This window comes from Electrona antarctica, assembly GCF_951216825.1.
Source record: "Electrona antarctica genome assembly, chromosome: 23".
NCBI lineage: Eukaryota > Metazoa > Chordata > Actinopteri > Myctophiformes > Myctophidae > Electrona > Electrona antarctica.
In genome coordinates, this window is record NC_136804.1 from 955,533 (window position 1) to 982,851 (window position 27,319).

At 43.9% G+C, this 27,319-nt stretch overlaps 1 protein-coding gene across 2 annotated transcripts in view; it reads right to left on the minus strand.

Moving 5' to 3' along the window:
• Positions 1-184: 184 nt before the first annotated feature.
• Positions 185-27,319, minus strand: part of xpot (exportin, tRNA (nuclear export receptor for tRNAs)) — a 44,104-nt gene continuing 16,969 nt past the window's right edge. For both annotated transcript variants that reach the window (XM_079493986.1, XM_079493987.1), the window contains exons 13-25: positions 26,860-27,004; positions 25,869-25,988; positions 24,887-24,981; positions 23,252-23,321; positions 22,195-22,433; positions 21,122-21,407; positions 19,851-20,040; positions 9,531-9,647; positions 8,356-8,471; positions 6,862-6,909; positions 6,671-6,742; positions 5,688-5,744; positions 185-4,318 (exon numbers count right to left, since the gene is read on the minus strand). In XM_079493986.1, coding sequence (XP_079350112.1) covers positions 4,292-4,318; positions 5,688-5,744; positions 6,671-6,742; positions 6,862-6,909; positions 8,356-8,471; positions 9,531-9,647; positions 19,851-20,040; positions 21,122-21,407; positions 22,195-22,433; positions 23,252-23,321; positions 24,887-24,981; positions 25,869-25,988; positions 26,860-27,004 — 1,582 coding nt within the window. In that variant the 3' untranslated portion in view covers positions 185-4,291. The remainder of the gene's footprint in view (positions 4,319-5,687; positions 5,745-6,670; positions 6,743-6,861; positions 6,910-8,355; positions 8,472-9,530; positions 9,648-19,850; positions 20,041-21,121; positions 21,408-22,194; positions 22,434-23,251; positions 23,322-24,886; positions 24,982-25,868; positions 25,989-26,859; positions 27,005-27,319) is intronic.

Sequence of the window (27,319 nt, forward strand, 5' to 3'; positions counted from 1 at the left end):
CTAAGGCCTCCTATGTGCGTACATCTGCCATTTTTGTGTTGGTCTTAATGGGTTGAAACACTAAATTAGCTAGGACAATACTCCTTGCAGCAGACCTAAAATGGTTCTGTTGACACATAGTTAACGCTGAATACAACATGATACAAGTAATGAAAAAATAAATAAAACTATTGAGTTTACTAGCTCCAGATTAGTAAACACTTTATTGGTACTAACAGATGGTCTAACAGGTTTGTTGCAATATCAAAAAATAAATCAAGATCTCAAGACAATTCACCCTCAATGAACAATTCATTTGGCATAAATATTTCTTGAATGTGTGCAAACGCTTTTTCCCCCACGGTCTACTGAAAAAAACAAACAGGGTAAATATGAATTTGCTAGTATTAGCAATTATGTGATGAAAGCAATAGAATGGATCATATTGAGGTAAACAAAGTATGATTTTTTTAAAGTGGATTTCATATCCCATGGTATCATGACTTTGCACAGCTGCTGTTTGTTTTTACTTCAGTGGATTATAAATTATAAGAACTAAAACATCCGTTAACCAAAGAGTCACAAGTGCTCCCAGGCAGTCTAAATACTCTGTGGTACTGTGGTTCCAATGTAAAATGACAATATCAAGGAAACAGCTGTGGAGGGTGGAAATATATTAAAGTTCGAGCAAAGCATTGAGATGTGAAATAGGGCTTGGTTGACTGTCATTATGTCGGTTCATTGTCATGTTCACAATACAGTGGAAGCATAGCTCTTGAAGGGAGAAAACAGACTTAGTCAACGCCGTAAAACAAATCACAAGTGATGGCCTACACATGACTCGGTTGTAACTTGTGAAGGCCATGAATGACATTGAACAGCCAGTTATGAGTGTGGTGGTGTGGTCATATCTATACAGGGGTTATGAGAAAACAAGCAGCTACACAAGAGGTTCAAGTGGATTTGCCTCATTCAAATGTGAACACGTGAAAAGAAAAAGGACATTTTACACAACTTTAGTGTATAGTACAGCAAGGACTTTAAAAAAAAAAGTAGATGACTCGTCTAGAACTGATTGAGTTAACTTTAATACAGTGGTTCTAAAATATTTTCATATCGAGGACCTCCAAATTGATGCATGTTAAGCCATGGATCCCCATTGAAAAGAGTTGGTGCCAGGGACCCACATGAAGGAACATCTTAATTGTTAAGACTAGATTAGTCCATTTTGGGCGGGAACCCCTTTTGCGGTTAGCATTATGTTATGCTTTAGCTATTGAAAAATAGCAGATCTACAAGCTCATAGCGCGCCACCGAGTGGCGCGCTACGAGCTTGTAGGTCTGCTATTTTTTGAAGAATCGAAGAACGACTGACATAGAAACATAGCTTTTTCAGTAAACTGTCAGGATGTAGAAGACATTTTTAGAATCTGATCTCAGGTCAAAATGGGTTAAGCACACGATTCTACAACGATCTATACTGTAGATGGGGTGGGGGGAAAGAACCCTAATATTATACAGTATATTCTATCATTGGATTGCCTTCTAGCTGGTGAAATAATATTGAAGTTAACCACTTTCACCCTGGCGTCCCTGTTGCGGGCATGTCATAGGCAAAGAATTAGCTACAATAGCAAATCTACAATGGAAGCTCGATGATCTTTTAGATCCACTTAACCCCTTAATCTAGGAATTAAGGGTTAAACTGTTCCTCATTTGGGACCCTTGGGGGGGCCCCCAGACCCCACTTTGAGAACCACTGCTTTATAGAATGATAACTTTTTTGGGGAGTGGGGGACTGTTTGACAAGTCATTTCACAGTATTGCTTGCAATTCACATTGCATAATCAATTTCTCAAACTCCTGAATTGTCACAAAAAGGCGCCGTTACTTATAAAAGCATTGCAATGATTGACTTCTGTACAAGGGACAATGTTTACAATGAGCTGTACACAGAGGTTCCAATTCATCGTTTTCAGATGGGAATGACATAAAAAAAAGGCGCTAAACTCTAAAAACATTATTTACATAACATTACCATCTTATTTTTCTCTTATTTACATTTTGTTCCGAACTTCCGACCAGGGCGGGAATTTCACGAAGGGCCATGGGCACCATGCTCCCTCAATTTGGCTTCAGTTCATGCCTCTCACAAAGAGATACGCCGTGCGGTCACCCTCGATGCCCACCTGCATTCCCCTGGCTGATTGCAACCCCTTTCTCTCATCTGGCTCTTTCGTGTCAATAGAGGGTATGCGCATGCATATAGTGAATGGCAGATCGAGTGGCAAAGTGAGTGACAAAGTCAATTTAATGTTGTTTCAAGTCAGTTCATGCAATGAAATAGGACTTTTCTGTTTGGATGTATGGGGCTGTCAAGGCCAGAAATTAGTGTTTTGCCACTCAGTAGGCATTCCCACATAACTTCCTGGTATGATGATGATGTCACGCGCATACCCTCTATACGGTTTTTAGACATTCTGTTGAGATCAAGTGGAATACATGCTAAAACAAACAACCAGGGGTGTCTTTGATTCTGAGCCTGGTATGAAATGCTGGAAAACCGGTCTATTGGGTCATTATTTCCATAGACTTGCAACATTTAGCCTGTGTATCAAATTTTAAAAAAAAGGACACCACCAAAGGCCAGGTATGTGGCCTTGTCCCTAAAGCTATGAAATTCCAGGCCTGGGTCCATTTTATGTTCATTTCCATCTGAAAAAAAGAAACGCAAACAAAACAACATTTGGCCTGCACCGATGCAAAACAAGAACATTCTTGAATGGAATAGTAAATCCATAATCACTGTAGTGAATGACCTCTTTAAGAAACCTTATTAGCAACTTCCAGCACTAAATATAAATCGGGTAACATTGACAAAAACAATAATTACAGTCAATGATACCAATGTCATGTTATCTGCAAGTCTAGGACAGCAAAAGCTTTATGGATGCTACTAAGACGAGGTTCTGTCGGGTTAGACCATAGTAGGGCTGGGCGACGTGAACAAAAATATAACCATATTTTTGACCAAATACCTCAATATCGATATTGTGATAATACGGGGTACTTTCTTTAAAAAAATCTTCATAAATGTTCAAAAATAGATCTACAAGCTCACAATGCCTTGTGATGTGACACGTTGTGAGCTTGTGGATAGTCCATTTTTGACAATTTGGGAATGACTAACATAAGGCTTAACCCATTTTGGGTGGGAACCCCTTTTGGTGTTTTAAACATTATGTTATAATTTAGCTATTGAAAAATAGCAGATCTACAAGCTCATAGCGCGCCACCGAGTGGCGCACTACAAGCTTGTAGGTCTGCTATTTTTGAAGAATCGTAAAAATGCGGCACAAATCTTGGAATATATATTCTTTCAGAGCGAACGTTTTTTTTTTATTTCGACGTCAGGCCTACATGGGTTAAGACCACGATATCCCAAGCTACAGACTATCTCCAGTCTCATATCACAATAACGATAGTGCCCAGCCCTAGACCGTTAGAGGTATATAGGACACACCTGGAAGGCAAAATCTACAATGAGCCAGGAAACTTAAGCACTTAAGATTCCCATTGTTAAGTCACTTCAAACCAAAAAAAAGAAAATATTCCTATTCAAGCATCCACATACTCAAAAAAATAAAATAAAGGAAAATCAATATGCCACCCATTCAATAAAAAGTCAGCCCTTTTTTCGCTCCAAATCTATTCGACAAAATGTAATCACGGGGCAGCCAGCAAACTCCACATCCAAAAAAAAAAGAAACAACCTAAGATTTCTTGAAATGTTCCATCATAATGGTTTTGACAAAACCATAAAGCCACGCTTCACGGATCGATAGCTCCCGTGTTCAAATCACTTTTTAGACAATTTGCCATACGTTTTATGATAGGCAGCAACACGACTAGGCTTCCATTCTTCCCACGGAAGACCAGGCTCGTCCCAAAAGCCCCATCAAAAGGAGAAAAAAAAGAGAAATCCATCTGGTTGAGTGGTTACACCAATCAAATCCTCCTGACTTTACCGCGAATCCAACCGCACACAGACGGCTCATCTCTGCTTTAGGCCACTGGAAGGTCCTTCCTGCTCCAGTGCCAGCCCCCCTACCTTCAATTCTCGTGTCCTTTAGTCCACCTCCGTTTCTCCAGCTTAAAACAGACGGGGCTTGTTTATGCAATTACTTTTTAAGTGCAAAAGCAGCTTCTATGCTAAGTTCCTTTATTGGTGTTTTTTTAAGTGGCACAGGTGACCGCTTTCTCTCTCTCTGAAGGGTCCTTTTAAATTCCAAATGAACTTCCAGTTCAGAGTTTACAGTTTTGCCCGCTGAAAGAATGCCTGCACAGAAAGATTGAAGAATAGTATTACATAACGGTAATATAGTATGATGAAAGATTGAAGAATAGTATTACATAACGGTAATATAGTATGATGAAAGATTGAAGAATAGTATTACATAACGGTAATATAGTATGATGAAAGATTGAAGAATAGTATTACATAACGGTAATATAGTATGATGAAAGATTGAAGAATAGTATTACATAACGGTAATATAGTATGATGAAAGATTGAAGAATAGTATTACATAACGGTAATATAGTATGATGAAAGATTGAAGAATAGTATTACATAACGGTAATATAGTATGATGAAAGATTGAATAATAGTATTACATAACGGTAATATAGTATGATGAAAGATTGAAGAATAGTATTACATAACGGTAATATAGTATGATGAAAGATTGAAGAATAGTATTACATAACGGTAATATAGTATGATGAAAGATTGAAGAATAGTATTACATAACGGTAATATAGTATGATGAAAGATTGAAGAATAGTATTACATAACGGTAATATAGTATGATCTCGTCGCTGTCAGGCGGAAACCTTGTATCTCCACATTTCACCTTTAATAAAGTAATGGGCCACTTAATTTAAACTTTATTGTACAGTGCTGTGTATGACAACGTAATGCAAAAGAGAAAATAGCCGTTCTACAAGCTCATAGCATGTGAGATGCGTTGTGAACGTGTAGAGCTATTATTTTAATTGTTTCAAAATGTGCGTCTATAAAAACATGCCGACACCGGTTTGAAAGTGCTTACGTTTTGTCAGTGTTTTTTTTTAATAAATACAGTATTTATAGAGAGATGACTTCCGCACACCCGGTAGGTTTGGAGCAGGTGCGATGATGACGAAGCATATACAATGTGAAAGGAGGGACACCCGCACACTGCCACTTGCTGGGTTCAGAGCATTTTATTAAAGCAACGTTTCGGTCTTGCGACCTTCCTCAGACCTTCCTAGGTCTTGCGACCTAGCCTGAGGAAGGTCGCAAGACCGAAACGTTGCTTTAATAAAATGCTCTGAACCCAGCAAGTGGCAGTGTGTGGGTGTCCCTCCTTTCACATTATAAATACAGTATTTAAAAGTATTAACAAAAGCTTGTGACTAAATAATGAGCTTCATTTTTCTAGTTGCCGAAAGGTTTACGTTTTGGACATACAAGATTTCCAGGCAGCGACGATGTATGTATAGTATAACGTTAATGGAAAGATATACGTATAAGGAATTAATCATCATTAAAATAATTGACTCCCTAAGGGAGTCCACGTGAACAATTATGCACAAGATCACAATAATAAAACAGAGTAGACAAAATGTCTTCTCTGGGAATGAACAGCAGCTAGTTAATGTACCTTAATGTAGTTTTTCAGAACCTTGACGTCAGGCTGCTGAAGCACTTGACACAACTCCTGTTCAAACAAAACAAAAGCAAACATTTTTGGGAGTCGTCACAGAAGCTTCTAGACGAGATTATTCTGTTTACTGGCAAACGTTGAATGAATTAATGAAGTTGTTGTGAACGCAGTGAGCATTTACTATGACACCCAGCAGATCATGTCTGTGTGTCTGTGTGTGTGTGTGTCATGCTGTAACACCACCCGCCCACCACCAGAGGGCGCAGCTGTATCACACACAAAAACACACACACACACACACACACATGCACGCACACACACACACACACACACACACACACACACACACACACAACTTAACTTAAAAAAAAACTTAAACAAAAAAAATAGAACTTAAAAAAAACCTTAAAAAAGTACGTAATTTATTCTAATTGTTGTTATTGCAATTTACGAGCTGCGTTCGCTTCCCGCGTTCGCGCGTCTTACTTGTTTTATTTCGAATGATAATTAAAAACAATAAACTAAAGAAAACTATGTCCGAAAAGCAGTAGGAATGAAGTACCAGTAAGACGCCCCGAGGGCGAGAAGCTAAAACAACCAAACTTATTAAACTCCTACCCCCGTTTTGCCAATGCAAAGTATTCATTCACTAATAATAAAATTAAAAAAAATCTAAATTACAACCCAAACATCTCTACTGTTAAACATTTCTACTATCTATATATTCTATAACAAATAAAAGGAAAACATTTATTACAAAACGGTAAAAAGTTAGCATATGCAAGTAGACTGATGAGACTAGTAGAAAAACTGTTGTAGAATTGCTCTGCAATTGAATATTATTTAAAATATATTCAGGTTAAACTGAAACTGATGGAAAGCCAAGAGTCCACTATTCACTAAATCAGTCAATTATTCTCTAACTCACTGTCAGTATTGACCAATCATTTTTCACATCAGTCCACCGTTCACCATCTTACCTGTGTGATTTCTGGCGATACCTGAAGTGAAGGCAGGTAGTCCTGCTGTAAGAACTGGATGAACTCTGGCCCCTGCCAAAGAGAAAGGATCAGAGGAGATGGTCACAGACTACAGTGGAGGAATAAATACAATACTAATAACAATGTAATACGTGTAATGTCAATACTAAAGCCACTAAAGTGATACACACCCGTTTGAGATGAATCATTTTCAATGTGAGAGCGCACTCCGACAATGCCTGAAAGACAAAAAACAAACATTTAACCGTAACCCATTTAGGCCCGACGTCAAAATTTATCTTGACAGTTTTCTGAAATACCTAGGATTTTATATCAGTGGTTCTCAATATTTCAAGGACCACAAATAGGATCAAGGACCACAAATATTATATGTAATTGGCCACCGACCCCCATCTGAAAATATGTTGTTCCAGGGACCCCCCAGAAGCAAAGATTTGAGTAAACAATGTTTACTCTGAAATAATATATATTCAAAGTATAACATAATGAAAACACCAAAAGGGGTTCCCGCCCTGAATGGGTTAAATTGCAACAACGTTAAATTACTCAAACTGGGAAACATCTGTATTTTTGTATTCATTGTCTCCACCAGGCCGAAGGCATGGGGAGAGAGTATGTTTTGCACTCCGTCCGTGTGTGTGTGTGTCCGTCCGTCCTTCCGTCCGTCCGTTACCAGCTAATCTCCGGCACCGTTAACCCGGTCGATGCCAAACTTTGCGCACACACTCCCTGGATGCCAACGATGAACCTCTGCCCCACATTTTCCAGAACGGCCTGTTATAGCGCCACCATGAGGCAGCTTTTCACATTTTTTACCTAAAACTGCACCGATCTGCGTGAAACGTTGCATGCACACTCCCTAGAGGCCAAGGACAAACCTTTGACCTGCATTTTCCGCATCTGCCTTTTATAGCGCCACCAGGAGGCCGACTTTTGTAAAACAATTTTTTTGATATTACTCCTCCAGATTCTGTCCAAAAATCTCACAAATCGTTACACAGTATCTCTATGGTCATGTGCTCAAGTTGGATCTGTCTGATATTTCATATTCCATCCTAATTGGCTATAATTGGCTTTCACAGTTTGCAAGATTGCCCCGTTTTGAACAAAAGCCTCAAATCATGAACGCAGCATGCAATTTACATGAAATCTTTCACACAGGCTGAGGAATATATCCCACCCTTTTCACATTGGCCTGTTATAGCGCCACCAACAGGTTGATTTTTGCAAAACACATTTTTGGAACAAAATGCCTCAAATCATCCAATTGCCATCAAAGGCGTATGAAGAAATGGCAATCGGTACACATGATCTCTGTAGTCATGTGATCAAGACGAGTCTGTTGGATTTCTCAGATTGTACACTGATTGGCTAAGATTGCCTTCCAAAGTTTTCAGGAGTGGCCCGTTTTGTACAAAATGCTGCACATGTCCTGCTCATCCAGAATTCTATCCTCAGAGATGCTATGAGTGATCTGGCTCTGTATTTCCTCAACAAAATTAAGAAAATTGTTGCAAAAACAAATAAAAAAAACATCCTCCTAAACATTTTGCCAAACATCACACACACTCCTATCCTCCTGGTGGAGACCTGTGCCCGGAAGGGCACTTTTTCTAGTTTACATTTGTATTTAATCTAACATTTCTTTATGTTCAGAAACTTACCAGGACTGTCTGGGCGTCTGTGAGGTCAAAGGTGGGCTTGAGAGGAGCCAGGAAACAAGCAGGAACAATGTGTTTGTAGATGAAGTCTGGGAAGCCCACCATGCCATCTTTACCTCCTGGACAGACGACCACAATCACTGTCAGTCCTATGGTGTTCATACCCCTTTTCAAATACTTTAACCCATTTTGACCTGAGATCAGATTCTAAAAATGTCTTCTACATCCTGACATTCCATACATTCTGAAAAAGCTATGTTTCTATGTCAGTGGTTCATTGATTTTTCAAAAATAGCAGACCTACAAGCTCGTAGCGCGCCACTCGGTGGCGCGCTATGAGCTTGTAGATCTGCTATTTTTCAATAGCTAAAGCATAACATAATGCTAACACCAAAAGGGGTTCCCGCCCAAAATGGGTTAACCCATTTAGGCCTGATGTCAACATTTAAAAAAATGTCTTCTAAATCCTGACAGTTTTCTGAAAAACCTTATGTTACTATATCAGTGGTGCTCAATATTTCATGTCAAGGACCCCAAAAATTATATGTAATTGGCCGCCGACCCCCATCTGAAAATATGTTGTTCCAGGGACCCTCCAAAAGCAAAGATATGAGTTAAAAACTGAAACTCTGAAAGAATACATATTCAAAGATTTGAGGCACATTTTCATGATTTTTCAAAAATAGCAGACCTACAAGTTCATAGCGCGGCACTTGGTGCCACGCTATGAGCTTGTAGATCTGTTATTTTTCAATAGCATTATAATATAATGCTTTAAAACACCAAAAGGGGTTCAAATGGGATCAATCTCTAGGTCACATTGGGTCGGCGATACATTGTTATGGGTCGCAAGTAAATATCAGTTTTTTTCCTATTTCAAAAGATTTTGAAAAGTTTAAACAAAACAAATTACAAGTGAAAATAGCTGATCTGCAAGCTCACAATGCGGCCCGAAGCGACACTGTGGATCTGCTATTTTCACTAGTATGGGTCATGACCAGAGATCTCTCATAATATTCCTCCTTTCACAAAAGACACTACCGTACACAATATGCCAGTACCAATGCTTGGAGTTACCACTGGATTTGGATTCATGAATATTTTCTCTTATCTTTACTCGACTCGACAAGTCATCCCATGCCCCAGAGTTCTAGCACTTCCAACAAGTCATGCCTTACCCCAGAGTTCTACCAGTCTGGAGAGGATGATGAAGCAGGTCTTCTGAGCTGTGGGATCAGGGAAGTCCACCGCTCCCTGGATGATGGTGAAGAGCACCCGCTCAATGTTCTCAACCCCTGAGATGAGAGACAGAAACAAAAGGGCATCAAAGAATAGTGGCCAGGAACCTGTGATGTGGGTTTGACAAATGCTAGTAGTGACGACTTATATTCATTCAGTTGGTGCATTATTAATACAGTAGTACATGTAAGCTTTTGGATAGTGATGGGCAAATTAAGCTTTAGTTTTTAGTCAGTGATCTCTACTGGTGAAATGCAAGACTGCAGTCAAATTAGGCCAACCATCCTATCGCAAGTTATGTATATAACTATGGTTCTATGAATACCGGATGACCGCCAGAGGGCGGTGATTTCATCACCTGGATATACATCGCGCGCACGCGCAGAGGTCGAATATTAATACCAACACTGTCACTCGTGACCCCCTGTGGGCGTGAGCCACCGATATAGGTGCCCAGTTCACAGGGTTCATCCTCATGAAATCTTTTCGTCGGGATTCCGAGTGACAATGAACTCTGGCGGTCATCCGGTATTCATAGAACCATAGTTATATACATAACTTGCGTTCTATTTCATACCTACTGACCGCCAGAGGGCGGTGATTTCATCACCTGGATGACTCATACCAACATGGTCACGAGGAATCTGCGCTTACCGAGGTCGGTTTGCAGATCTAATGGACAGCCAAACAGCTGTCACCACAGGGTGAGGGAGAGTCAGGTTGGCTGACTCTTGGCAAAAGCCCAAAATAGATGGAGCCCATTTGGCTGCACTGCAGCACAGATGTCCACCCCCTGGTCTGGCATGTCAAAATGCCTCTGGGGAGGCCTTGAGGCCTACTGAAGAAATCTACCTCAACGCAACAATCAAAGTACCTCTAAGTGTTGCGTTAGTCTCTGTTGAATCAAGGCACAGCCCTTCCTGTGCCCTTTATCACAGACAAAAACAACCAAACAGCCATCACAGCTATGCCGTGCCACAGAGCCCGGACAGGGCACAATAGGCAGGTACTAGAATGCTCCATGCCTGGCTGTGGAGCAAACTAAAAATGATAGGCTAGCCAACGTGAAAGGCAGAAAGTCCTTGAAGACATAAGAGGGATTGGCGAATGGTAAACCCAGACCCATCGGCATCCCAGTCTCAGGCACCGGGCAGGGCCTGAAGACAACCTACTCACTTCCGTAGGGTCGCAGTGAGGGCAAATGGTACTAGCAGATAGCCATTTGAGAACGGCCCGATCCAAGGGCTGGGGACAAAGTCCATCCAAACCTGGTAGAGTGGTACCTCGTACCAGATGGTAGGGGGCGATTGCTCGCCCCGTCAGCGTGGCTGATGGCATACCCACAATAAAGTGTGACAGGCGCTGTCCAGAGAGAGCGAAACCTTTATTAGAGCCATCATAGCCAATAAAGAGCCGTTCTGACCACCAAGTGCATGTGGTAGGTCTAACATAATAGGCTCTCAGGGCCCGTACTGGGCACAACAGTTCTCAATCACAATTACTCTCCTGGTGGAGAGGTTAAGGCTGCCAATATCACAGGCAGGTATTGAAAACACAGAGCAACATGGTGGTGCTTTGTCTCAACTAAACCACAGTTTACTTGTGTTGGCGTGCAACGCCCTGGTGCAGGATGCACAAGAATCAAGTAGGGTTCGGACAATAGGCATGATTGTCAGTGGTCAGTTTACGCAGCCGAAGGTGACCCGGGTGAGAATGCACCCTCTCCCTAAACTGTGACAGGGGATTCTGTCTGTGGGGAGGCCAAAGCACTTCATCGAGAAGCTGCAGTAGATGATTCGGCTGCAGTGGTAACCAAAAACGAACCTCAAGTCGCGTATAGCCCGCCCAATATGAATAATAAATTGAGGCGGAAACATGGAAACTCATACTTCCTGACCGGTATGGTGGCACCATACTACTGTGCGACTGCCTCTGCCTATCCTGTGAAGGATACACGACACCAAAAGTGGCAGTGTAGAGAAGACTTACAAGAAGTCGCTTGGCCAGGGGTGGGCCAGAGTGTCCTGCCCTAACGGTCAGCGCCGGAAGGGAGAACTACAGTTGGCCACGCGCCAAGCGCTCAAGGCCAAAGATCCTGCTCTGCCGTACATATGCCCAGTGATACGAAACATCATCGGATCCAAGAGGCTTAAATGGGAAGCATGTCCGCCGCCTGGACTGTATACCCAACAAGAGCATTGCTATGAAACCAGCAAGATGAGGCAAGACCTCCTGCAGAGACTGACTGGATCGCGCGACCCCTTAGTGGGTCGGAAGATAGACTGTTGACATATCATGTTACGAACAAAGTCTAAACATCCCAAGGGCCAAGTCCACTGCACACTGGCCCAGTACATCACAGACACTGGCTGGAGATGGTAGGCAGTAGAGCGAAGCACGCTTAAATGCCTGTACATAACTGAAACAGTAACCCAACCGTATCCACGGTGGTAGGCAGAATTCTGGGGTTCGAGGCCCAGAAATTATAGACAGAACATGTAAAAGGGTGCAATGAAAGCAGCCCTAGAGAAGCAACTGTCTATGTCGCTTCGGTGTGCCTAACAACCAGAGGGACTGGCTGGCAGCACTGTACTCGTCCAAGACGAGACAGGTCAGTGGAAGCTGTCCGTCAGCCCCACCTTTAACTCTAAGAGTTTAAGCAAGGCCATGCTTGCAGACCATTCTCAATCTGGCACCGCCTGGAGCACATCCACTGTGCCCAGCATACATGACCAGAGGCAGCTGGTAGGTCTGAGATCGAGGATCAGGCGAAAACCACCACCGTCATCAGTCCCATCATGAATCAAGGAGAAACCTTCAGTTGAACCAAACTGCTTGTTCACTATGCTGCAAGGTCTGTTGGGTGGCAGGCCCAAACATCCGGCCTGGAACGACAGGCAGTGTCCCACTGTACTTCCCTGAAAGTGGGGCCTGTTAGAATGCTGAGTCTATAATTGATGTGCAAGCTAGTTCAGCTGTACGGTTGCATATACGCAACATGTGTCCCCTGCATTTACCCATCTTATTGCTACTAGGAGCAATGAGCAGCCATTCTACAGCGCTCGGGGAGCAATTAGGGGCTCAGACCGGGACACACATGGACACATTGCTGGCCGGATCTGGCATTGAACCCGGGACATCCAGGGGCTCTGGGTCGCCAGGCGGGCTCACTAACCCGCCGTGGCCGCCCCCTCTGGGCCACACTAGGCCCCAACATCATCAGGGTAGTTAGTTACCACGTAAGCTAACGCCTAGAACAAGCATCACCCATAGGTGCCGTGCCTGCGCATCAATGCGCGCAGGCCAGAGGGCCAGGATGAGGTGACCATTAAGGGACCGTCCAACACGTCCCAGTCCAGCTGCCGTGGCATGGATCTAGTTGGCAGACCAGTGACTACACTGCGTGCGGCCATGGGCAATAGCCATACTAGCTCGAAGGCTTCATCTAGTGACACCACCAGAGAAGCAATGCTGGCATTAAGTCCAGGGTTAGGGACCCTGTCTCGTTGGTCACCCCCAGAAGGCAATCTAAAGGTCAGTGCTACTCATCACAGACCACAAGTAGCGGCTCTGGAAACAGCAGGAAAAGAGCAGCACCCATGTATCAACCCATTAAGACAGGAACAAGTCTGGGTTGCCGCTGCTATGTAAAGTATATAGCCATATGTATACTCTTCTCAATTCATCAAATCGACATTTGAAATCATTCCGAGACCTAGGTCCGGATTCAGAAGGTGTTTACAGCATCGGCCCTAAATGGGTTAAGACGTTCTTAACCTGAGCAACTTGGTGGCCAAGAGTACCACCTTGAAAATTCCCCTAGTTGAGAGAACATCATCTCACAACGCTAGCATCCTTGTGGGAGGCAAATCAGCCACAACCACGGCCAACACAGTTGGCATACGTGCCAGCAGTATGCAGCCACAATAACAGCAATATCTTCAAAATGGCCTTGGATCGTCTCGGGATCCCCCAGAATGAAGTTACTAATGCTGCTCTGGAGAGGAAGTCTGCAGCTCTCGGTATGGAGCTGTTTCCCTCGCGACCAGACTACGGATAAGCGGTTGGAGATGGATGGAAGAATGAACCACAGCCATAGCCTGTGTCCGGCGACCAAGTCGAAACCCGACTACAGGCGCAAGTAATGGACCTCCTCTGTGGGACCAGAGAGGACCAGCATGTTGCACTAATCCATGAACGGCAGCAGAGCGAGACACTCTAAATACTACTGGTTATGTAGTTGTAGCGAAAGAGCGAAAATCACTCAAGCTACAGTGTCAAGTAGTGCCATAGTATAGTGGGAAAGCCAAATACTTGGACTGTCATATACCTCCAGATAATGGCAGCAGAGCGAAACACTCTCAATGCCAGTGATAACGCGGCCAAAGCAGCGAGAACCAGTCAGCCACAGCGTTACGCTTATTGATCATCTGTACGCACAGTATGTCATTAATACAATGCAGACATGGCGAAGAGCGGAGACCACTCAAGCCCGTGTAAAGTACACAATATGATAGTGGCGGGGCGGAACATGCCCTCGGTGCTAGTGAAAAATGACCATCAGTACACACAGTATGTCAACAATACTATGTATGGCGAAGAGTGAAGGCCACTCAAGCCAGCTTCAAGCACAAAGTATGACAGCAGTGGAGCGAAACACACCCCCCAGTGTCAGTGATAATGCAGCAAAAGAGCGAGAATCACTCAAGCTACAGTGTCAAGTAGTGCCATAGTATAGTGGCAAGGCCAAACACTTGGACTGTCATATACAACCATTTTAATACCAAGCATATTGGTAATATCTGGCAGCAGCAGAGCGACGTACACTCAAGCTATGATAGCAAGTAATCACAGTATACTGCACATGTCAAAGCAGTAGTGAGTACCAGGTACACAATGTCGTGGTTATACGAAGATCTAACCCTCAGCAGTTCGCTATGGGACGCGTCCAGGCCTGGAATTTCATCCTTTTAGGGGCAAGGCCACTTGGCCTTTAGTGTGGTCAACTTTTTGAGGGCACAAGGCCAAGTGCCAGGGCATGAAGGCCATCAATTAAAACAATGATTTTAAGTCCCCGGTCATCATTATTTTAGCTTAAAGGTTAAGGATGATTACATTTTTTTTAATTTAAAGGCGAACATTGGTTCAGAATAGTTCTTCTTAAATAGGCTACATTCATTTTTATAGCCCTATGTTTCTGTTCTGCCTTGTTTGTTTTTCTTCTGCTATAGTCACAACTGTGTGATATGTTCCTTGTTTTTAATTTTCTTCTATTGTTTATACTGTGCAAATTGTTCAGCACCTTCTAACTTTGTTTCAAAAGGTGCTTTATAAATAACATTTACTTAATTACTTACATAACTTTTGAATGAGGGCTTGGTTTAGAAAAGCCTATATTTTGTGCTAAAGTAATATATTGAATAACATATAAATGTAGATTTTAAGGCTAGACTGGCATATGGCATTGTGGGGCTGCAGGACTGAGGACTCTGGAGATAAGTCAAGTGTAAAAAGCATTTTGTACAATTGTGTGCTTATGAACATTTACCACGTTATGTCCGCATTGATACAGAAATGAATGATTATTAAGCGAGCGACGCGTGGTGTACAGTGAGCGCGCTCTGGTGCTTGGCTACTAGCGTTTGGCTAGCGATATTAGCCGTGTAGTGGCCAGCGTTGGCTGTTTAAACAATTTACTCTGTCAACTAACGTAGCAGACGATAGCGTGGTAAATGGCGGAGGAGTCCTGCAGTCTATGCTGTTGCGTGGTATTGTTTTGTGAGTTTATATGTCCATGAAGACGAGTCACGTTGGTCTTAACACACGGGCTCTGTGTGATAATAATCCTGAAGCGCTGAGTGTCAGTGTGAGTGAGAGCTGTCAGTGCGTGTATGCATGCATGGAGCGGAGGAGGAGGAGGGAGGAGGCAAAGTAACGCAAAATAATCAAACCACTTGGCAAATGGCAACACAACTACAATAGCCCTACAGACAATACAAGTCTGCGCGAGACGTTTGGGGAAGGTTACCGTAATGACTGGAAAATTGCGCAGAGGAAAAATGGTAAAATGAACTGCTGTGGGCGCCGGTCGGGGCACATGGGCACCTCGGCCACTGTGGCCGTCTGGGCATATACCTTTTCGAGGGGCACAAGGCCAAAGAGAGGGGCAACGACGGCCATGGCCGCCGTGGCCGCCGTGAAATTCCTGCCCTGGACGCGTCCCAACTTGGGCGCGGACAACAGAAGTACTTATAGTACACTCACATTCTATTAAGAATATAAGAGAATGGGCCTCTTTTGCGTCATGACGTAGCACGTGCCCTCTCGACGAGGGCATAAAAGCACGTACTCGCGCATGCCTCGCTTATATCTCTTATAACCATGGTTACTGCGTAACCTTCAGAGAATGGCAGCAGAGCGAAACACACTCTCAATGCCAGTGAACCAGTCAGCCACAGCGTTACGCTTATTGATCATCTGTACGCACAGTATGTCATTAATACAATGCAGACATGGCGAAGAGCGGAGACCACTCATGCCTATGTCAAGTACACAATATGATAGTGGCGGGGCGGAACATGCCCTCGGTGCTAGTGAAACTGACCATCAGTACACACAGTATGTCAACAATACTATGTAGACATGGCGAAGAGCGAAGACCACTCAAGCACCCAGTATGACAGCAATGGAGCGAAACACACCCCCAGTGTCAGTGATAATGCAGCAAAAGAGCATGATCACTCAAGCTACAGTACTTCTATGTACAGTAGACATGGCGAAGAGCGAAGACCACTCAAGCACACAGTATGACAGCAATGGAGCGAAACACACCCCCAGTGTCAGTGATAATGCAGCAAAAGCTACAGTATCAAGTACACTACATATGTACCCGCCAATGTATCCTGTTGTCTTGCCCCCAAGACGGATCAGGGCAGTTGCTGCAAAGGCAGCTAATGAGGACTAGTCCAAATAGGAATAAGCACAGCATTATATGCCTATTGATATTGATTATCAGTACATGTTATGTACATGTATAACGCTGAGGAAGGCCATACAGGCCGAAACGCGTAAGCTTGTTCACTCTCGTCAGAGGTAAATAACAATCATGCAAAAGGACATACAATGAGTGCTGCATTTTCTTCACCTCAACTTATCAGTACATGTTACCAATACTATGCAGACATAGGGAAGAGCACTCAGCACATGCCCAGTGGCGTATCTACAATAAGGCGAGGACAGGCGTCCGCCTGTCCAAATCCATTTTCTGCCTGGCCAAGATGTAATTCTTGCCTGCTCAAAATGTAATGCCTGTAAATGCCACTGCCCCTGCCAAGTAGATAGTTTGATAACCACGCAATGGTAAAGCGATAGACGCTTGAACCATTATATTAGTAATTGTACTGCCAAGCACAAACAAGTATTACCCCAACAGCAGCTGAGCGGATCACACTCAAGCTATGAAATACAAGCACTATGCCTATCTCAGATAGCAGTACACACTTAAGTTAAGCTGTGACGTTAAGCACACTGTGACAACATTGTCATATTCCTGCTTGATATAACGAGCAAAACAAACTAGCAAGTCAGCACTGAGCTGCGTTTACAACTTGACATGCATTTGAAAAAGTTTGTTCCTTAACCAGAAATCGTCTGGGGAGGAGCGCTCATTAACGTCACGACCACACAAACCTCCTCTTGGTCCTAGACATCGTTGCAACCAAGCGCCACATATATGTGGTTGATTGCACGTCTGCGACAGAGCAAAACACTCTCTTCTGCAGAAAACACGTGGAGCGGAGTGGTCATTCAACATGACTAGCGTCGCGGCAGTCGCTCTATCGAGGCGAAGCACACCTCTATGAGCCCATAGTTACCAACGCCATAAAACATTGCTGTGTTGCTGTTCATTTCAGCATCGTGCGGCCATTCAACGTGAGTATTGATTAATAGTCAAATGAGCGCCGCCGCGGTCGCTCTGTCGAGGCGAAGCACACCTCTGCGAGCCACACTAACAGCACACAGTCACCACGAAACATTAAATACAAAGTTAGCTTTTAGTTAGTGAACACACAACCGCTAACCCTTAATGCATTAATCGGGAGGATGGACGGCCACTGCCGCCACCGACAATTCAACAAATCATACCAGTTGGATTTCAGCGAACAAACACTGTCACCAACCCCATGTAACGCCACACAGCAAAGCGAAAATAACGCAAGGCTGTAGCAGGCACGCCCGCCGGGCAAGTAAAGTAACACGCAACTTACCTGTAGAAAATAAAGTCCAACATAATAGTTGGACCAGGGAGCCCGGCGGAAAATTATCGCCGCCATGAAGCCTCTGGAGGACGCAAGGTAGCTCCAACCGAATGGTTACGAGGCTTATTAGGCATGGCCGGCGTCGAGAGCCCCCCCATACAGCCTCAAAGGGCTAGTAGCAGGAGCTCAATAAAATAAATCGACCTGCGCTCAAAGGCGAAAAGATGAAAGAGGATGAACCCTGTGAACTGGGCACCTATATCGGTGGCTCACGCCCACAGGGGGTCACGAGTGACAGTGTTGGTATTAATATTCGACCTCTGCGCGTGCGCGCGATGTATATCCAGGTGATGAAATCACCGCCCTCTGGCGGTCAGTAGGTATGAAATAGAACCACAGTTTCCACACATATAATAGCCTGGCTAATAAGCCAGACTCAAATCACACTGTCGTGTGGTATTTGAGTCTGGAGATGCTGTGTATGGATCTTGTTTCCCGGGGGGCGGGTTCAAACATTTTCTCTTTGACGCAATTGGTCAGAGCTACTGTCAGTCCAGCCGATTCGACTGGTATCACCCCATATAATCGGCGAAATCATCTGTTATCAGCACGTTTGAATGGGGCCAAAATGTCCATACTGGCATCCTCACCACATAGCCTGGTCAAGGTTTCCCCCTGGTGGACGTGTCATTTTGGTGCAGCATGGAACTAGGAGCTACTAATATATACTATTCTCTGTCTATCAGGACGTAACTCGAACGGCGCTGAGTCGGGTCTGGTGGCCTTCGCAACGCTCGGCACGGCGACTCGCTCGGCTAGCGCCTCGCTCGGCGGTGCCTCACGTAGCTCATGGTCACCAGACACGGCGCGCCTCCGTCAGGACATCAGTGATAATGACAATCGCTACAATCGCTGATAATGACATACTGAACAGTGAGGATGCCAGTATGGACATTTTGGCACCATTCAAACGTGCTGATAACGGATGATTTCGCCGATTATATGGGGTGATACCAGTCGAATGGGGTGGTCAGTCAAAGGTCTCAACGTCACTGTACCAAAGCCCGCCCATATTGCATACTGTGTCCCGATTGGCCACACCAGTTCTCTGGTGTAGGAAATGGGCGTACAATTGAGCCTCTCCAGACCGTAATCCGCCGGCAGGCAATTTTGTTTTTGCCAACGGCTGATTCGGTCTGGCTTATTAGCCAGGCTAATAACACACAGGCAATGACAGTGTAGTTGCTTATCTTGGCGTTGTGCACATTTTTCTTTGGCACAGATGACCAGGCGCAACTCAAACCGGTTTGAGGAAACTAACCAGTCGCTGCTAAGAATGTAATAAGAGCACGTCACATGATATTTTCTTTTCTGCACCAAAGCAAGCGTCAAGGTTGAAAGGAAATACAGTGTAAAGCTCATGGGACTGCTCTCACAACCAATTTGGCCACAGCATTAGAATCCGTGTTTTGGCTCCCTTAGAACCCAGGCAACGTTCTATGAGACTACAAGTAAGACGCGCGAACGTGGGAAGCGAACGCAGCTCGTAAATTGCAAAAACAACAATTAGAATAAATTACGTAATTTTTTTAAGTTTTTCCTTTTAAAGTTTTTCCTTTTTAAGTGTTTTTTTAAGTTAAGTTTTTTTTTAAGTTAAGTTTTTTTTTAGTTAAGTTTTTTGTAAGTTTCCTTTTAAAGTTTTTCCTTTTTAGGTTAAGTTTTTTTTTAAGTTACGTTTTTTTCAAGTTAAGTTTTGTGTGTGCGTGCGTGCGTGTGTGCGTGTGTGTTTTTGTGTGTGATACAGCTGCGCCCTCTGGTGGTGGGCGGGTGGTGTTACAGCGTGACAGACAGACACACAGACAGACAGACATGATCTGCTGGGTCTCATAGTAAATGCTCACTGCGTTCGCAACTAGCTCAAGACGCCAAGACGTTCCGAGGACCGTATCCGTTACAAATGGCACAGTAACGGTTCCAAAAGCATGGTCAGACCGTACGTACCCTGGTTGGCCATGACTTCGTTCATGCCGCTGCTGGCGATGGTCTGAATGAAGGTGAAGTAGCTGCGTCTCAACATCTGTTTCTCCAGGGCGGCCGTCTGGTCGTTCTCCTCCGCCGGCCGGGCCAGCACCTCGAAGATGGCCAGGACCAGAGGCATGAATACCTGCTGCAGGAAGGGAGACACCTGGCCCTGCCAAAGGAACAAAAACAAACAAAACAAAACATTAGCTTTGTTGTTTTTTCCACTCCATTACGATTACATATTTAACCCATTTTGACCCGAGATCAGATTCTAAAAATGTCTTCTACATCCTGACAGTTTTCTGAAAAAAAGCTATGTTTCTATGTCAGTCGATTTTTCTAAAATAGCAGACCTACAAGCTCGTAGCGCGCCACTCGGTGGCGCGCTACGAGCTTGTAGGTCTGCTATTTTTCAATAGCTAAAGCATAACGTAATGCTAACACCGAAAGGGGTTCCCGCCCAGAATGGGTTAAGCTGACGATTGCCACACAATTAATTGCGATTAATGATTTAATTGTGTTTTTGGCATTGAACATTAACCTATGAATACAAATAAACAAAAATTACATTTCCGTTTGCCTTTTAGGCTTTTAAAATCAAGAATTGCAAAGGGCAGCTTAAATATACAAAGAAACTACTGACATTAGTAGCTGATCTACGAAGTGACACGTTGTAAGCGTGTAGATCAGCTACTTCTGCTTTTTTGATATTTGAAAATGTACGAGCATTTCTCAACATGGAAACGATTATGCAAAAAAATAATTGCCATTGTCTCAAATAATTGCGATTAGACAATGCTGTAACAATAGAGCGTCGCAGTCCCGCCCCCTTTCATGACGACGCCAGGCCCAGGAAATAAATCCCAATGCATTTTCCTCATAGACATTTCATAAAGTATTTATTTAAAGACCTTTTAAGCGTCGTACGAAGCCAGCTCAAGTCGTGACAAATCATGACGACAAACACAATATTTTGGACCAAACAAATAATTACAAAGAAGAAAAACAACAACAAAAAGTGTTGTAACCTGCCGTTTTTTTCTACTTTCTAATTCTTTGTTTGGCCCAAAACATTGTGTTTATTGTCATGATTTGTCACGACAAGAGTTGGCTTTGTCCGCGGCGTAAACGTCTTTAAATAAATACTTTCTGAAAAGTCTATGAGGAAAATGAACGGAGATTTCTTTTCCGGGTCTCTCGAGGGGGCGGGACTGTGACACTCTATTGTGACAGCCCTGGAGGAGAGCTACCTTGAACTTGGCGGTGATCTGACTGATGAGCGGGATGAACTCCTGCAGGTCCCGGGCCTCGCAGTCCTTCAGCATGTGTTCCGAGGCGGCGGGTACAAAGGGCAGCACCTCCTCCTCCAGGCAGATGATCATGCGATGGAGGAAGGAGCGCACCGAGCTCCGCAGCGACCCCCGCTGGACGGGGCAGCTCAGCGCGGGCAGGAAGGTCTGCAGGCAGTCCCGGTACACTTCGGTGCAGCCGCACTGCTTCACCGTCTGCTTGTTGCTGAAGGCCTTGCTGGTGCGACTTGTTGAGCGCACAGACAGGGGGAGGGAGACAGAGGGGTTAGATGTTTTGGCATACGAGGAATAATGCCGACCTGCGAAAACTAATCAGAAACGGCAGCCCGTAACACACATTTTTAAATGACTTTTACGCATACCCGGAATTCGTCCTCTGAAATTACTATCGATTAGGAGCAATGGGCAACACTTGAACAGCGGGTAGCAGTTGGGGTTCGGCGTCTTGCTCGAGGTCAAGGACATTTCGACACTACGTCACACTAGGTCAGGAGGAGCCAGTGATTGAACAGCTAGCCTTTCGGTTCCCGAAAGGCCTCTCTAACTCGGTTAACCGATTAGTAATCATTGTCAATCCCCATTTCGGGCATGTAATTATGTTTGCACACCATTGTGCGCCAAAGTATATAAAAACTAATGTAAATATGTCTTTGAATGCTTCTCAATTATTCGATTAATCGAAAATAGCCTCAATAGTTGCTACAAAAAAGTCAATCGTTGGGTAGGCTTGTCACAATTATTACATAATAGTCTAATCGCCAATTAGTTATTTTGTATTTGTCATATCTGCCCTGTGCAGGCATATCTGACTAAAAGGCAAACGGAAATGTAATTTCTAATCATAATGTTCCAATTTCCAATGCTAAAAACACAATTATTAAACACAATTAAATCACAATTATTGTCAATTCAACATGACAGCACTAGCGTTTTGGGGGCCCGTTACCTTGGGTGAGGGCTTAGCGAAGGGTCAATTCAACGTGACAGCGCTAGCGTTTTGGGGGGCCCGTTACCTTGCGAAGCCCACGGCGTGGCTCAGACAGTCCGCCAGGGCGGTCTGCCGGTCCGCCTCCGTCTCGCGGGGCAGTTTGTCCAGCAGGAGGCGGAAGGCGTCCATCAGCGGGGCCAGCAGGCTCCTCATGAGGCCCTGCTTCCTCTCCACGGGACTCTCGCCGTTCACAATCAGCACGCCCGCCGTCTCGAAGATGAACAGCTGGTCGTCGCTGGTCAGCAGCACCGGGAAGCCGTTCTCCTGGGAACGGAGAGAGACGGAGCTCTGGGTTAACCCTGTTCAGACCCGAGGCCAATTCTACAAAATGCTCGACCTGTGCCCGTCGGCCACCGGCCTGCTTGGGAACGATGCAAGTTGGGAACCTAGTATGCAATGCCCGTTATCATAGCACCCGTTTTAACAGTCTGTCCTGTTTGTACCCATATATGGAGATCTCTGTATATGTGTCTGCCTGAAGAGTGCAAACTGATTGAAAGGTGGACAGGTTAAGTAATCAAATGACAGGTGTGGGGTTGCCATGGCAATCAATAATTGGCTGAGGCAGAGGCTACAGTTGAGGGGACTTAGGGCCCTATTTTCGGCAGTTATCCCAAAACTCATTTTTTTCTATTTTGAAAAACATTTTTAAATAGTTCTAACAGCCGGCCTAAAACTTTACAACGTGCCGATGTAGATCGGCTATTTGAAGTATTTTAAAATGTTTTTCAAAATAGTAAAAAAAAGAAAAAAGAAAAGGCAAAGATGTTTAGGGGTAAGTGGTTAGGGGTAAAACACTGACAAAAAAATAGGGCCCCTAGGCTCATTAGGTCCACTGGCAGAGCCTGACCAGAGCCTTTTGTAGCGGTTCTGGACAACCATGTACCCGACCGACTCGAGGCCGGGCACTGCACTCCCTGTGGTGGTGTGGAACGCACATGTCAAATTATAATTGGGTGGGGCGAACGGTTCTCGAGTTACGTGTATTCAAGATTCAACGTTGTAAGATGCCTAGGATGGTATCTTCCTCTGGAATGTGTGAAGGACTGCGTTTACTGCATTACTGTATGTAGGTAACGTACAGGAGGGGTGAGCTCTAGCAGGTCCTGGATCCTGGTCAGGATGTCCTCGATGAAGTTAGTCATGTGTTTACTGTCAACAGAGAAAGACCGGTTAGCATGACAACTCAACACACATGGCAGAGACCAGAGACTGAGTCACCTGACAGTCTCCCAGACGCTAATTCTATACAACAACAAATACAGTACGACAGATTTAGAATATATTTGCATTACAATGGTGACTGTAGTTTTTCCCCTGTCAGTGATGCAGTGCTAGACTCTCCATCTGTGTGTGTGTGTGTGTGTGTGTGTGTGTGTCTGTGTGTGTGTGTGTCTGTGTGTGCGCGTGTGTGTGTGTGTGTGTGTGTGTGTGTGTGTGTGTGTGTGTGTGTCCTAGCATCACAGCTACAACAGTGCTTTTCAAAGTGGGGGCTGTGTGGGGGAATCTAAGGGAGCCAATAGAGCGTCGCAGTCCCGCCCCCTACCATGGACCAGGAAATGAATCCCAATGCATTTTTCCCATAGACATCAAAAAGTATTTATTTAAAGACGGTTACGCCGCGGACAAAGCCAACTCGAGTCGTGACAACTCATGACAACACAAACAATATTTTGGACCAAACAAATAATTACAAAGAAGAAAAACCACAAAAAAAGTGTTGTAACCTGCCGTTTCTTTCTTCTTTCTAATTATTTGTTCGGCCCAAAAAATTGTGTTTGTTGTCATGATTTGTCACGACTCGAGTTGGCTTTGTCCGTGGCGTAAACGTCTTTAAATAAATACTTTCTGAAATGTCTATGAGGAAAATGAACGGAGAATCATTTCCTGGTCCATGGTAGGGGGCGGGACTGCGACGCTCTATTGGACAGTAAAGGGAAAACAGAAAAATCATACACACAGTACAGTATATACTTTTTTGGTTATTCTAATTCAATTCATGATTGTGCCAGTTTAACCGAAGTCAATGTCAATACTGTCAAAACTGTTATAAAATAGTAAAGGCATAGCAGTTCTAAAAGCTCACAATGCTCTGCGATGTGACGTGTTGTGAGCTTGTAGATCAGCCATTTGCTTTGCTTTTTTCCTCCCCTTTTTGTGCGTTTATGTGTGTTGTGCGCATAGATATTAAACCCATTCTGGGCGGGAACCCCTTTTGGTGTTAGCATTATGTTATGCTTTAGCTATTGAAAAATAGCAGATCTACAAGCTCATGGTGCGCTACGAGCTTGTAGGTCTGCTATTTTTGAAAAATCGAAGAACGACCGACATAGAAACATAGCTTTTTCAGAAAACTGTCAGGATGTAGAAGACATTTTTAGAATCTGATCTCAGGTCAAAATGGGTTAAAAAAATAGATGCCTCATTGGCCGCTGCAGTTCGTTGGGAGGGGGGAGGAAGTACGCCGGAAGTGTGGAAGGCACGTTACGTCACCCTGCCACTCAAAGTGATTACTGGCCAATCACAGCGCATATTTCCCGGGACCTACAGACCCGAACATGCGCTCTGTGACGCACGCTCATGCTTCCGCGGGGCTTCGCAAGGAATCTCGGGAAAGTTTTGCCCTCCCTTTTGAGCACATACGCTCCAGAGGCGGAAAGGGGCGTCTACGTTTCTATGTCTATGGTTGTGCGTGCCTGTGTTTTTTCCAGTCTTACTGTAGGGTTTTGACGAATCTGGAGAAAAGGTAAGCCACCCTGCTCCTGACTTTAGGACTGTTATTCCTCAGCCCTCTTTGGTCCAGAAACGCCATCTAAGCAACAACAAAATAATTAACTTTAATCAACTTTAGACATTGTATGTTTTGTAGCCAACGTCTCATTAGCACATTGTATTTATTAGGTTATCTTGTGCCAGAAATTCATTCCGATGACAAGTTCTGTCTCATCATAGTAAGGGCATTTTATCAGGTATTTGACCAATCTGGGAACTAAATCGTTACCAAGAAATGTCTTCACCAATGTGTTTCTAAAGGTGTCTAATAACATGTACTAAAAGTTTGAAATTCAACTCCCGTGGGAAATTGAGTTATTAGCATAATATGTGACCATACCCTTAACATCCTATATAAGGCAAAAAAGTCCAGATTTCATCATTCTTTAAGTAGCATGTGACATATGAAACTAGGGTGATTTCATGATTCTGAATCCATTCCAAGCATTAGTTTTGCACAAAAAACACTCCTTGGGCTAAATTAGGCCATATCCACTGTGCTGACCTCATCACGTTTGTGATGACGGCTATGGCCGTTTTCCTCCCAAGGAGTGTTTTTTGTGCAAAACTAATGCTTGGAATGGATTCAGAATCATGAAAACACCCTAGTTTCATATGTCACATGCTACTTAAAGAATGATGAAATGTGGACTTTTTTGCCTTATATAGGATGTTAAGGGTATGGTCACATATTATGCTAATAACTCAATTTCCCACGGGAGTTGAATTTCAAACTTTTAGTACATGTTATTAGACACCTTTAGAAACACATTGGTGAAGAAATTTCTTGGTAACGATTTAAATCCAAGATTTTCATAGATTTCTCTTACTATCAGTCCATTCATGGCTTGTAAAGCTAAATAGAAATGATTTTATTTGGATGCATGTGAGACTTGAGGATCAGCTCCTGGTGTTGTGAACTCTTACCAAAACGTTTGGAATGTGCTGGGGCTCCACGATGAAGAACTTGTCATAGCGAACGACCGTTTCAAAGAACTCCAGAGACACCGACGTGTGTTGATATCCACTCACACCACAGGAAACCAGCTGATGTCAACAACAACAACAACAACACGATGTCAACAACACGTGATGTCAAACTTTCTACAAGCCAGCTTCAGACCATAATCCTAGTTCACACCAAGGTTTTATGCCAGATTTACACTTTGGCGTACAACAAAATAGCAAGAAATGATCCCCATCTACAAGCCAACAACACGTCCTGGGTTCGTTGGAATGACGGAGCATACATTAACCATTACGACGTTGTGGAGAACATTTTCTGCTGTCTTAATTAATTCAATGCAAAGCCTGATATACAGTTGACAGCATGTCCAAGGTTTAGGTGAAAAGCCACACCTTGGCCACTCAATTTGCATGTCTATTCACTGGAAACATCATGTCCCGCTTACTGCATCGTGTCCACTTTTAACCCATTTTGACCTGAGATCAGATTAAAAAAAATGTCTTCTACATCCTGACAGTTTTCTGAAAAAGCTGTTTCTATGTCAGTCGTCAGTCATTTTTCAAAAATAGCAGACCTACAAGCTCGTAGCTATGCGCGCTATGAGCTTGTAGGTCTGCTATTATTCAATAGCTAAAGCATAACATAATGCTAACACCAAAAGGGGTTCCCGCCCAAAATGGGTTAAATCAACCACAATGAGGCCAAAGCCAACTAAAAGATCGATCAATATAATTAGGGCTGTCCCGAGTGTATATATATATATATATATATATATATATATATATATATATATATTATTGATACTAGGGATGTCCCGATCACGTTTTTTTGGCTCCCCATCTGATTGCGATCATTTGAAAATGTTGTGATCGGTCCCCGATTTCCGATCACGTGATGGGATCGGGGACAACCCTGAAATGCCGGGGGGTGAGGTGGCCTGGTGACACTGACCGTCCTCATCATGTCCTGCAGGGTGCTGGCCTTGGTCGTGTCCCCAGAGAAGTGGGCGCCGTGGGACGCGGGCAGGGCCTCTCCCAGCATGTACAGCAGTCTGACGGCTACCTCCACCTCCATGAACGGAGCGGTCTGCCAGTTCCTGGAGAAAGATAATCCATTTTAATAAAAGTTCAAAAACACAGTATAAAAGTAATAAAATTGGTTAACACGTTAATCGCCCGGGGGTATTTTAGGACCAATAAATCAGAGCGCCCGGCGATTTACAGCAACGGAGCACATTTAGCGACTATGATGACTAAAACGAATATATTGACAATTTCGTCAACAAATAAAAACTAGACTAAAATGTTAGGGAGGGACTAGTGGACAAGAGATCCAGTAGGATGCAACTTGGTTGCATGCTGAAAATAGCAGATCTACAAGCTCACAACGCGTCGCGCTGCGACACGTTGCG